The following is a 13246-nucleotide window of genomic DNA, read 5'->3' on the forward strand; positions in this document are numbered from 1 at the left end:
GTAGAAGACCGCATTGTCCATGCACTCTGGCAATCTGTGAGTACAAAGGTGCACCTGACAACAGACGCATGGACCTGTAGGCATGGCCACGGAAGATTACGTGTCCATTACGGCGCAATGGGTTAATGTGGTGGATGCATGGTCCACAGGGGACAGCCTACTAAGTCTGTCTGCAGTCCCTAATTCAAATTGTCCTCCACTGTCTAAATCGGAACTTCCACCTTCTGGCTTTCGGCCTATAGTATCAGAAATTAAACTGCATTTGGCCTTCAACTTTGGTTAGGGCCTACTAACGGCTTCTGCCCCTCCCTGGTGTTGTCCTCAACTAAATAAAGCTGAGCTTCAACCTTCCGGCTCTCATTAAGTGGTTTTTAAAAAAAAATGGTGGTTAGGGCCTACTAACGGCTTCTGCCCCTCCCTGGTGTTGTCCTCAACTAAATAAAGCTGAGCTTCAACCTTCCGGCTCTCATTAAGTGGTTTTAAAAAAAAAAAAAATGGTGGTTAGGGCCTACTAACGGCTTCTGCCCCTCCCTGGTGTTGTCCTCAACTAAATAAAGCTGAGCTTCAACCTTCCGGCTCTCATTAAGTGGTTTTAAAAAAAAAATGGTGGTTAGGGCCTACTAACGGCTTCTGCCCCTCCCTGGTGTTGTCCTCAACTAAATAAAGCTGAGCTTCAACCTTCCGGCTCTCATTATGTGGTTTTAAAAAAAAAATGGTGGTTAGGGCCTACTAACGGCTTCTGCCCCTCCCTGGTGTTGTCCTCAACTAAATAAAGCTGAGCTTCAACCTTCCGGCTCTCATTAAGTGGTTTTAAAAAAAAAATGGTGGTTAGGGCCTACTAACGGCTTCTGCCCCTCCCTGGTGTTGTCCTCAACTAAATAAAGCTGAGCTTCAACCTTCCGGCTCTCATTAAGTGGTTTTAAAAAAAAAATGGTGGTTAGGGCCTACTAACGGCTTCTGCCCCTCCCTGGTGTTGTCCTCAACTAAATAAAGCTGAGCTTCAACCTTCCGGCTCTCATTATGTGGTTTTAAAAAAAAAAAAAATGGTGGTTAGGGCCTACTAACGGCTTCTGCCCCTCCCTGGTGTTGTCCTCAACTAAATAAAGCTGAGCTTCAACCTTCCGGCTCTCATTAAGTGGTTTTAAAAAAAAAATGGTGGTTAGGGCCTACTAACGGCTTCTGCCCCTCCCTGGTGTTGTCCTCAACTAAATAAAGCTGAGCTTCAACCTTCCGGCTCTCATTATGTGGTTTTAAAAAAAAAATGGTGGTTAGGGCCTACTAACGGCTTCTGCCCCTCCCTGGTGTTGTCCTCAACTAAATAAAGCTGAGCTTCAACCTTCCGGCTCTCATTAAGTGGTTTTAAAAAAAAAAAAAATGGTGGTTAGGGCCTACTAACGGCTTCTGCCCCTCCCTGGTGTTGCCCTCAACTAAATAAAGCTGAGCTTCAACCTTCTGCTCCAAATTACCATTTTAAAAAATGCAATAGGCTTTTCCGGCCTACTAAAGGTGTCTGCCCCTCCCTGGTGTTGTCCTCAACTGAACAAAGCTGAGCTTCCACATTCTGGCTTTCGCCCTATACTATCAGATATTAAACTGCATTTGGCCTACTAGTGTGGTTAGGCCCTTGAAACAGTGTCTGCTGCTCTTGGGTTTGCTACTCCACTGAACAAAGCAATGCCGCCTGTTTAGTCCTGTTACCAATTTTGAACTGCATGTAGCCTACTTTATTCTTTGGCCCTATATCTGTTTCCTCCTCATCCTGCCCATTGCCCAGCCACTGCTAAATGAGTCTGCTGGTACATTGACCTAGACCACTACATTCCCCTTGTACTCTACACAGCCAGAATCTGACCCTGCTGAAAGTAAGGTTCCCCTTCCCGCATGTTATACCACCTTACACAGGGACAAAGAGGAAGGTGCAGATGAAAGTGCAGGTTCCTTCATCAGGTGGGGGGGCATACTCGTTGGCGACGTCACTGGCACAGGGCCCCTCAGAGTACGCAAAAGTGTCGCTGCTGGTGGGAGGCGCCCCCGCCATGCAAACACACCGCCGTACTTTGAGGGGCCCTGTGCCAGTGGCAATGCGAACGAGTGGGCCCCCCCTGCTTGCTCAGGATCACAGCACTTGCAACTTTTAAATACTTACCTTTCCCTGCAACACCGCCGTGACGTAGTCCGCATTTCCTGGGCCCACGAAAAACTTGAGCCAGCCCTACTCCCCCCACAACTTTCCCCCAATTCCTTATGCCCAACTATTATTATACAGTTAATTAAGATTGGCAAGCTTCAGAAACAAGAATGGATGTTTTTGGCATTAAAATGGGCACTGTAGGTGTTTTCCTGGCCTCCACTCACTGCCGACTATGCTTCCCCATTGACTTGCATTGGGTTTCGTGTTTCGGTCGATCCCCGACTTTTAGCGATAATCGGCCGACTGCACTCGACTCGACTCTGGACAAAATCGGGTTTCCCAAAACCCTACTCGATCTTAAAAAAATGAAAGTCGCTCAACCCTAGTGGCAACTATAATTATCCTCATTTCCCAGTGAGGGCAGCTGGTGTCTGTAGACCAGAATCATGGGCCGTAGACCTGGATCACTTCTGATTTATTATGGCTTTCCAAAATATTGTCTGTCGGTAAGTATTGGATAAGCTGTCCAGGAGAATAAAGTGAAGCCCCCCCATCGCCCTTTCACATGCCCTTCTCCGTACTGATTGTCTCTATGCTGCCAACAGCCCCAGTGCCCAGGGGCTCGTGGTGGTGACTGGCAGACTGTGCATGGCATGCAGAGTGGCGCTGGTGGCAGGCTGGCTGCCTGTGTGTGCCGGCTGTGACTGTCGGCAGCAGCCCCCACACTGCAGCAGTGCTGGGGAGAGGAGCGGTGCTGGGGAGAGGAGCGGTGCTGCTGACGCAGAGACGAGCCGGAGAGGAGGAGCCTACGCCCAATGCAGCAGCATCTGCCCGTACCCAGCACCAGCCACGGTCGCCAGCACCGCATCCTCCTGCCAGCGAGCTGCGGGCAGCAGTGGGCGCGGTGACCTGTTGGGCAGCATGTGCTAGGAGTGCCGCCCAGCCCCTGGCATCGTCTCTAGCGCATTCTCTGCACACAGTAGTATCGGGCAGTGGCATGGCGTGCCCCGGGCAGCTCCCTCTCCTCCTCTGCTAGAGGCTGCTGGAACGATCATGGCTGCTGCTCTTATTCTGTCTGCCTTTCAGAAAAGTACCCGGGCTGTAAATGGAGGAGGACATTGATACCCGCAAGATTAACAACAGTTTCCTGCGCGATCACAGCTATGCAACAGAAGGTGAGTGGCAGCCAAGATCCGCAGGGTGCGCAGTGCAGTCCGGTGCGGCTCTATGGAGGGCTCTGCATCCTGCCATACTGGATGTGACCAGCACAGAGGCCTCACATTATAGTGCATCTCTGTGATCTGTGCCATCCAGTGGAGGTGGGGAAGCCATTAGATGTCCTTTCATAGACATCCGCCTTCTTGGCCCATAGCCCTGCACCAGCAGTAGCCCTTTATATAGGGGACCGCACGGGAATAGTTACTGTATGGTTGGTCTGTAGGAACTTGAATCGTTTGCTACGGCAGACTGCAGCAGCCATAAGAGGCTTTGACTTGTGCTCTCTTGGGATTAATAGAACATGTCTGTTGTAGAATTGAAAGTGGAACTACTTGAACTGTCCTTAATGTTGCTTCAAGTATAGAATTCTCCTGCTTAGCTGGAGGTCTGACTGGTCACCCATTTGATTTACCTTAGATGGTCCAATACCAGGTCCATATCTATGTCCAGCCTTAGGAGCACATACACTGGGTGATCATGGCCCACTACCTCTGACTGACAGGTCCATATCTATGTCCAGCCTTAGGAGCACATACACTGGGTGATCATGGTCCACTACCTCCGACTGACAGGTCCATATCTATGTCCAGCCTTAGGAGCACATACACTGGGTGATCATGGTCCACTACGTCTGACTGACAGGTCCATATCTATGTCCAGCCTTAGGAGCACATACACTGGGTGATCATGGTCCACTACCTCTGACTGACAGGTCCATATCTATGTCCAGCCTTAGGAGCACATACACTGGGTGATCATGGTCCACTACCTCCGACTGACAGGTCCATATCTATGTCCAGCCTTAGGAGCACATACACTGGGTGATCATGGTCCACTACCTCCGACTGACAGGTCCATATCTATGTCCAGCCTTAGGAGCACATACACTGGGTGATCATGGTCCACTACCTCCGACTGACAGGTCCATATCTATGTCCAGCCTTAGGAGCACATACACTGGGTGATCATGGTCCACTACCTCTGACTGACAGGTCCATATCTATGTCCAGCCTTAGGAGCACATACACTGGGTGATCATGGTCCACTACCTCTGACAGGTCCATATCTATGTCCAGCCTCAGGAGCACATACACTGGGTGATCATGGTCCACTACCTCTGACAGGTCCATATCTATGTCCAGCCTCAGGAGCACATACACTGGGTGATCATGGTCCACTACCTCCGACTGACGGTCCATATCTATGTCCAGCCTCAGGAGCACATACACTGGGTGATCATGGTCCACTACCTCTGACTGACAGGTCCATATCTATGTCCAGTCTTAGGAGCACATACACTGGGTGATCATGGTCCACTACCTCCGACTGACAGGTCCATATCTATGTCCAGTCTTAGGAGCACATACACTGGGTGATCATGGTCCACTACCTCTGACTGACAGGTCCATATCTATGTCCAGCCTTAGGAGCACATACACTGGGTGATCATGGTCCACTACCTCCGACTGACAGGTCCATATCTATGTCCAGTCTTAGGAGCACATACACTGGGTGATCACTTGCCATGAACCTTGTGTGTCCACAGACTCGTCAACCTACTGAAACCCATCCTTCTAGAACGATGACTGAAAAGTGATGAGATAATTGAGACATTTCACTTTTATCATAATAGCTGTTATAGTGAATTTTTTTCTTTTGGTGTTAAATTACAGAAGGTTTTCACTATTCAGTGTAGGTGGGGACTTCACTTTACAGTCTATTTTTGTGGGTGGTGTCTTATGTCTGGTAATGGGCTTTGTTCATGAAGGGAGTACAGAATGGGTTAATGTCAGGGAGGTAGCTTGGGAATGGTGAGCCATACTATTTTATGGCAAACCTAAAAGAATGTTGTATTTTACCAATCTAACCATTTCCATCAAGGATACCTGCAGCCTGCGTGGTGTTCCTAGGCCAGGTGTATACCTTGTGCATGGTGTGACTACCTGTTAAGATAAGGAAGCCATGGGATGGGAGACTACAGCTTTTGGATAAGAGGGGTCTCTGGTATTTGGCATAAAAATGCAGATGAATGTAATCCCCAAATACTTATTGCCTCTTAATGACAGTAAATGGTCATCATCTCTATTGACCCTTTGGTTGCCTCTATAGCTTCCAGCTTATATCTGCTTACAGGAAGGGTCTGCTGGTTCTAATAAGTTAAATCCTTAATGACCAGATGCATTCATCTAATGAAGGCAGCAGTTGTCCCATTCATTAGCCTTTTGCCTACATGTCATTCACTGGAGGAGAAAATGTATTTGTAGAATTTCAGAATATTACTTCCAGCCTGGGTCTTTCACAGGGTGTGGTGAACAAATGAATGTCAGGACTGCCCTCCATTCCTCACTACGTCTTTATTCCACCCTTAGCTTTTGAGTCTTCTTTAGACCTATAACCATTGTTACTGGACATAGTCAGTGTATACCTTGGCCATCTATTTCCATTAGTATAGTTATTGGCCAGTGAAGGATCAGATGGTGGTCAGTCACACGACTGCTCCGCATCAGTGTGGCCACCTGTCACTTGGCCAGAGACTTCTCCTATCTGAGATGGTTCTGCTGCAGTTCAAAGATTAACATTTCAGGCTTTGACCATTAGTTATATAGGAAATTGAATTGCATTTTTTTACCCTTTTTTGACATTCCTATTAAGAGCATTATATTGATAGTGTAAATCTATGGGGGTTCAGCGTAAGGATTGATCATTTTTCACACATGGGTGTGGTTGTGGTGGAAAAGCATTTAGTGTTAATTTTTCTTCTGCCATGTAGTACATGGCAATGCTCGGCTGACGATTATAAATCTGTTAGTTTTCTGCTCTCCTTTGGAGGTTGAGCGAGCCAGTAACCACTGCAGCATGCCCTGACTCCAGTGATGGGCGCCCAGGGACCAGCATGTGCTATACTTAGCCGTGGCATGTAGTGCAAGGAATGCTGTCTTCATCATACTGGCATCCATTTGTCTTGTCGGTGTACTACAACAGCTAATTTACTCATCCGTCCAATATCTGCCCGGACGTCTCTATACTGTAATCAGGAACCGCAGTCATCTCGAATATGCTGATGGAGGATGCAAGCAATGAGCGGCGTCCTACATGAGAGCAGGAAGGGGACTGTCAGGAAAAATAGACCATCGATATTCTCTATATTATCCACGCGTTTTGTGTATTACTCCATCTCTTTGTGTGGAGAAGTCAGCAGGAAGCCACGTGTTGGGAAGATAAATCTGAATGGTGCAGGTTCACACCCATGCTGTTTATACTAACACTTTTCCAGTCTCCGTTTCACTAAAGCTAATTAGTAAAGGTAACGCTGCCTAGAGGATTCATGTAATATTTCAGTCTCGCATGTGTGATGGAAAGCAGATCTATCCAGGATCACGGTCATCTGTAAGGCAACAAGATATCTCATTCTAAGAATTGTCACGTTATGGATACCTTACAAAAATGGTCTTTGTCACTTCTGGTGCATACAGCGGTGTCTTGTTAACCATTACATGTGTACTTTTTACCGGCCATGTTTGGACTGCAAGCATTCCACACCATTAGTCTTCTACTCTGACGTTGTGATGGCTATTAGCAGTGATTCTCCTTTAGATTTTCACATTGAGCATCTTCTTTTAGAATCAATCAGGAAATCACTTGTTAACTAATGTCCTTGAGTCGTTCTTTTTGTACAAGGCGGTGAATCTGGCTAATTATCGATGGGCAAGCTAAGACACGCCTAACCGATGCTATGGTGCCCGAAATGAGGGTTACCCACTTGGATGCGAGAACATTGCATCTTTTTGTAAGCTGTGCCTGCAACACTTTGCTCTTCTATGTACCCCACCACTTTTGTACTATTCTCACTGGGGAAATTAAAGGGGATTACTTGACTTGGAAATTCATGTCCTTTTCTTTAGGTTATCAATAACAGATCGGTGGAGGTCCTACACCCAGAACCCCTACTGATTTAACTATGTGCAGCTATGGCAATGGTTGGATGTAGACTGTGTATGGAGCTATAACAGCACCGCTCCGTATCTCTGTTCCTTCTCTCTTTAGTTGGAGCTGAGCTGAAGCGCCTGAGGGTCGGTACTGGTTAGCATCAGAGCTGTCTGAATTTGGTTTACAAATGGACGGAACGGCAAATAGCTCATGTGTGGTGGTTCCCTGGTATCTATTTGTTATTGGTGACCTAAACCTTGGGCAATCCCCTTAGGTTGACGTTCCATCAGAGCTTGTCAGGTATCCCTTGTTCTGGAGATACAACGGTTTCATTGACTGACCTTTGATGGGCCAGCACCTGCTGATCCTGTAGTAAACTATTACACCTTACAACAGGTTGACACGTTTTGTTAAAAACAACAATTTTATGGAGCATGTAGCAATGTATAGGACATATCTATGTCCTCCATCTTTTAGATCCATTTTTAAGGATATAGGAATAGACATGTGATTTTAGCGCAGACTAAAGCCTTGTATTGTGTCCATGATTGTGATGGTTATTGCTCCAGAGAGCTGACAGACTGGCACAGTCACGGTGTGTTATCACGCTGTGCTGAAAGCTTCATTGCATGTAAATACATCAGACCTGTAGGGTTTATATGGTCCCGTGATGGGGGGGGTCTTCCATGTTGCTTCTCTTCTGATTGCTTTGTGGAACTTTGGCCTCTGTGGGTAGGACGTGCGTGCCAGCTGTCTGAGTTCAGCAACTTTTTGGCCCAGAGGCTTACTCTCCGAGAGCATTCTAATATAATGCAAATTCCCTATTGATCCAGAGCCCTTCATTTTGGCTACAATGGAATTTTCATTAATGAACATCCCCTGAATGGTCACATTGGATCAAAACAATTATCCCTGGCCAGGAACTAATTACAGTTGCCTTTAGCTGACACGCATGGCTTATTTGAATAATAGATTTGGTGCAGGATTTTGCTCGTCGATTCTCCGTACTTAAATGCTGCGGACAGAAATCATAGACTCCTATAAAATCAGTTTGGCATGTGGAACGTTCCATTGTCGGGAGATAATTTAGATTGCTTTTTTGTGAAGTATTACATGAACCATTTAAAGCGTACCCATCAGTCTACTTTTCAGTAAAATAATCTGCCATGTTATACTCATTAATTACATTGCACATTGTAATTGGGGTCACCGTTTTAATTTGACTGCTTCACTTGCATGCCATGGTTTGCTAACTTATAGATAAAGGTGGCAAGTGATTGCCACTCGGGCAAAGAAAGTGAGAAAATTCTTGATCCAGTAATCTTACAGGCACTGTCAGATGGCTGTATAACACGGACATTGATCGCAATGCTCGGACTGGCCGGTGGCTCTCCTTACCCAAGCATGACGGCTTCATTTATTTCTGTGCAGCTGTCACACTTTTGGTAGGAGAGCCGCTGGCCAGTCTGAGCATTGTGATGCGATCGTTGTCCATGTTTTATGGCCGTCTGACTGCGCCCTAACTTGCTTTCACTGGAGAACCCCTTTATCACCTATCCACAGGCTATCTTACCCACGAATTTGGCAGAAATGGGAACTATTGTCTCTGATGGGGACCTGTTATCTCCAAATAGAATGGAGCGACAGATTGAATTCCTGACCACAGCCCATTCTCTATGTTCCTGCTGGAAAATAATTAGTAAAGTGCTTGGCAGCCCTATAAGGAATGAATGGAGTAGCAGGAAAGCATGCAAACTACTGCTCCATTCTATCAAAGGTAAAAGTACTCCTTTCTGCTGACCAGTGGGGGTCCGACTGGGACCACTAGGATCCCCCATATAGCATTAACTTATCACTTATCTCTGGGATAGGTGAAAGCTTGTTTTCACTGGACATTCTCTTTAATGCTAATATGTACCATGAGATAAATGGAGTATTTGCCAATGCCCAACCTTTAAGATTAGTAGTAGTTTTAAGGGGGAAAAAAAAGTGCGATGTTGGCTGGGTGGGCTAGGTTGACCAGTTTTCAACCATCTCTCCCAATATGTGACGGTAAGCTTGAAGGCATCGGTGCAATTTTTATTAAAGGATAATATTTTCTACAGATGCCAGTGATGATGTCCCTCGGCACTGGTGTCCTTTGCAGTTTGAAAGGTTGCCATCTTGGTAAGCCCAAATGATGACCATTGACTTAATTGGGTGCTATTGAATACTTCCTTACTGCCATACAGAATTCTAAATCCATCTGGGATGGTGTCTGGACAGAATGATGACCTCTACCAGAGTTGCCCAAGCTAGCCAGCCTTATCAGGACAAGGGCTTCTATTCTTCTTAGCTCAGTTCCTATATTGTACCATTGGTTGCTGTAGAAATGAGGTTCTCCATTTCAGGTTTACACCACATCCTTTGTTCTTTGAAATTATTTGTATGTCTTGTTTTAAGTGCCCGTTGTGTTATATTTCGGACTTGACCCTCTTTCTTCCATATTCGTGACACCGAGATGCTCTACTTCATGTGCCATCATTTCTGTACTGACTGAACTGCGCTCTTCATATTTGACGTTCTTGATCCTTTTTAGATGCGGTTCTTGTCTGACAGCTTTTTTGTATAAAAGTATATGTGTAATGTTTTCTCATTATAAAAGATAAGTGTCTGTTTACCCATGTAGTGTAGAATTTGTTCATTGAGAGATTACCAGTAAAATGTGTGTGTGGGAAAATGTTGGCTCTTGTATCCTAATTTATACTGGGGTGTAATGTGAGGACTATGCTGCCGTTATAGTTTGCAGTATGTGCAGAACCACCATCAAAGCAAGGTATGTGCAAGCTAATTTTTGTACAGCCTACATACTAGGTGGCCAGTTTTAATGTAATTACATAAATGGCAAAAGGAGTGAACGCCATCTACACAATTTTATATTAAAATATTGGAAACAGCTAAATCAATAGTTCAAGCGAATATAAGAAACTTTTGTAATATATTTATCAGAAAAATGTGCTTTTTTTTGTTCTCTTATAAACCACTTCTCCTCGCTTCTGCCTCCTGAATTCTGCGTTGTTTGTGAAAAAGCTTTTTCTTCTTGGTCAAAGCAGGAATCCCAGCCACACAGTGAGGCGTAAATGGAACTTATAACCTATGGTGATTAAAGGGAGGCGCAGAAATGAGGAGTGCTTCGGACAGTGATTTCAAACAACTACAACCCCTGGCAAAAATTATGGAATCGCCGGCCTTGGAGGATGTTCATTCAGTTGTTTAATTTTGCAGAAAAAAAAGCAGATCACAGACATGGCACAAAACTAAAGTCATTTCAAATGGCAACTTTCTGGCTTTAAGAAACACTAAAATAAATCAAAACAAAAAATGTGGTAGTCAGTAAAGGTTACTTTTTTAACCAAGCATAGGGGAAAAATTATAGAATCACTCAATTCTGAGGAAAAAAATATGGAATCATGAAAAACAAACAAATAAAAAAACTCCAACACATCACTAGTATTTTGTTGCACCACCTCTGGCTTTTATAAAAGCTTGCAGCCTCTGAGGCATGGACTTAATGAGTGTCAAACAGGACTCTTCATCAATCTGGCTCCAACTTTCTCTGATTGCTGTTGCCAGATCAGCTTTGCAGGTTGGAGCCTTGTCACGGACCATTTTCTTCAACTTCCACCAAAGATTTTCAATTGGATTGAGATCCGGACTATTTGCAGGCCATGACATTGACCTTATGTGTCTTTTATCAAGGAATGTTTTCACAGTTTTTGCTCTATGGCAGGATGCATTATCATCTTGAAAAATGATTTCATCATCCCCAAACATCCTTTCTTATGATGGGATAAGGAAAGTGTCCAAAATATCAACATAAACTTGTGCACTTATTGAAGATGTAATGACCGCCATCTCCCCAGTGCCTTTACCTGACATACAGCCCCATATCATCAATGACTGGAAATTTGCATGTTCTCTTCAGGCAGTCATCTTTATAAATCTCATTGGAATGGCACCAAACAAAAGTTCCAGCATCATCACCTTGCCCAGTGCAGATTTGTGATTCATCACTGAATATGACTTTCATCCAGTCATCCACAGTCCACGATTGCTTTTCCTTAGCCCATTGCAACCTTGTTTTTTCCTGTTTAGGTGTTAATGATGGCTTTCGTTTAGCTTTTCAGTATGTAAATCCCGTTTCCTTTAGGCGGTTTCTAAGGTTATGTGCACACGATGTGGAATGGGGTGCATAATTTTCTGCACAAAATCCGCATCTCCTGGCAGAAACCGCAGGTGCAGATTTGATACGTAGTTTATGCGGATTTTGTTCGTTTTTTATGCGGAATTGGTGTGGATTTTCTGTGGTTTTTACCACTGCGGATTTCTATAATGGAAGGGTGCAGAAATGCTGCAGATCCGCACAAAAGAAGTGACATGCACTTCTTTTAAATCCGCAGCGTTTCCGCGTGGATTTTTCCACACCATGTGCACAGCTATTTTATTTCCCATTGATTTACATTGTACTGTAAATCACAGTGCGGATCTGCAGCCTTTCTGCGCGGCAAAGTCCGCTGCGGATCCGCACTAAATCCACATCGTGTGCACATAGCCTTACAGTTCGGTCACAGACATTGACTCCAGTTTCCACCCATTCGTTCCTCATTTGTTTTGCTGTGCATTTCCTGTTTTGGAGACATATTGCTTTAAGTTTCCGGTCTTGACGCTTTGATGTCTTCCTTGTTCTACCAGTATGTTTGCCTTTAACAACCTTCCCATGTTGTTTGTATTTGGTCCAGATTTTAGGCACAGCTGACTGTGAACAGCCAACATCTTTTGCAACATTGCGTGATGATTTACCCTCTTTTAAGAGTTTGATAATCCTCTCCTTTGTTTCAATTGACATCTCTCGTATTGGAGCCATGATTCATGTCAGTCCACTTCGTGCAGTTGCTCTCCAAGGTGTGATCACTAGTTTTTAGATGCAGACTAACTAGCCCAGCGGTTCTCAACCTGGGGGTCGCGACCCCGAGGGGGGTCGAACGACCAAAACACAGGGGTCGCCACCTCTCTCACCTCCCCATCCACCTTCCCCCGTATGCCTGGACTGCTAGCTTTACTCCCGGCATAGCTTTGGGATCCCAGCAGGAAAATGAATCGATCGCGCATCGGATCTAGGGAGATACCAACTTCCGACGTCCCCCCTTCTTGTTTGGTGCAGCCAGGACAGATCCGGAATCTGTGGCACGTATCTGGCAACGGAATCCAGGGATGCAGGAAGAACGCGGCTGCCGGCATCGGTAATCGGCTTGAAGGGCTGCGGAAGAGCACGCCATAAAGGAGCCGTTCGGTACCCAGCAGTGATCCGCCGCCATCACTGTGTTACAGTGTGCCCCCGGACAGACACCTCCCCCATCCCCTCCGGAGTAACAAGTAAGACTCCCAGACATTGGGAACCTACCAGTTATTTTTGTGGCTCAATAACTGGTCATTTAAAGCAGAATGTCCTATTTTATACTTTTATGCACTGACTGTGGGCTAGGGGGGAACTGGATGAATCTGGACTCTGGAGGGAGGCTTTCTATGAAAAATGTGCCCAGGAGCTGAGGGATGGAGCTTGCTGACCCAGCTATAGGAAACCTAAAAGAAGTGACAAATGGAGAATTATCCCTGTAATAAGGAAGGATGTCTAATTAAGGGGGGGGGGACGCTCCACAATCCATAACATCGCATTACGTGTGTCCGGCGCCGGACACACGTAATGCGATGTTATGGATTGTGGAGCTGCCAAGAAGATTATAAAGATGAATTTCTGAGCATTCCTGAGGATGAAGAAGATAAGAAAAGATGTATAAGGATGCTATTCACTGCACCCACAAGGTAATGGCAGCAGCTTCATAGGCTCAAAGGGGGTGACAGGTGCGCTTTAAGCATGTGAATACGGCCCCCTGGTCATAGTAACAGGTGTGTAATAGAAAACAACACAGGGAA

General features: G+C 45.5%; 1 protein-coding gene across 5 annotated transcripts in view; it reads left to right on the forward strand.

The window, feature by feature from the left end:
- The window catches only part of PPP2R2B (protein phosphatase 2 regulatory subunit Bbeta), a 480390-nt gene that overhangs the window by 302444 nt on the left and 164700 nt on the right, over window positions 1–13246 (forward strand). The window contains exon 1 of one of the 5 annotated variants that reach the window (XM_077265825.1): window positions 2741–3306. The exons of the other annotated variants lie outside the window; for them this stretch is intronic. Within the exon in view, the coding sequence (XP_077121940.1) occupies window positions 3237–3306 (70 nt within the window). The 5' untranslated portion in view covers window positions 2741–3236. Of the gene's footprint in view, window positions 1–2740; window positions 3307–13246 lie in introns of those variants that run through there. 5 annotated transcript variants of the gene reach the window in all.

Source organism: Ranitomeya variabilis, chromosome 5 (genome assembly GCF_051348905.1).
Source record: "Ranitomeya variabilis isolate aRanVar5 chromosome 5, aRanVar5.hap1, whole genome shotgun sequence".
Classification (NCBI taxonomy): Eukaryota; Metazoa; Chordata; class Amphibia; order Anura; family Dendrobatidae; genus Ranitomeya; species Ranitomeya variabilis.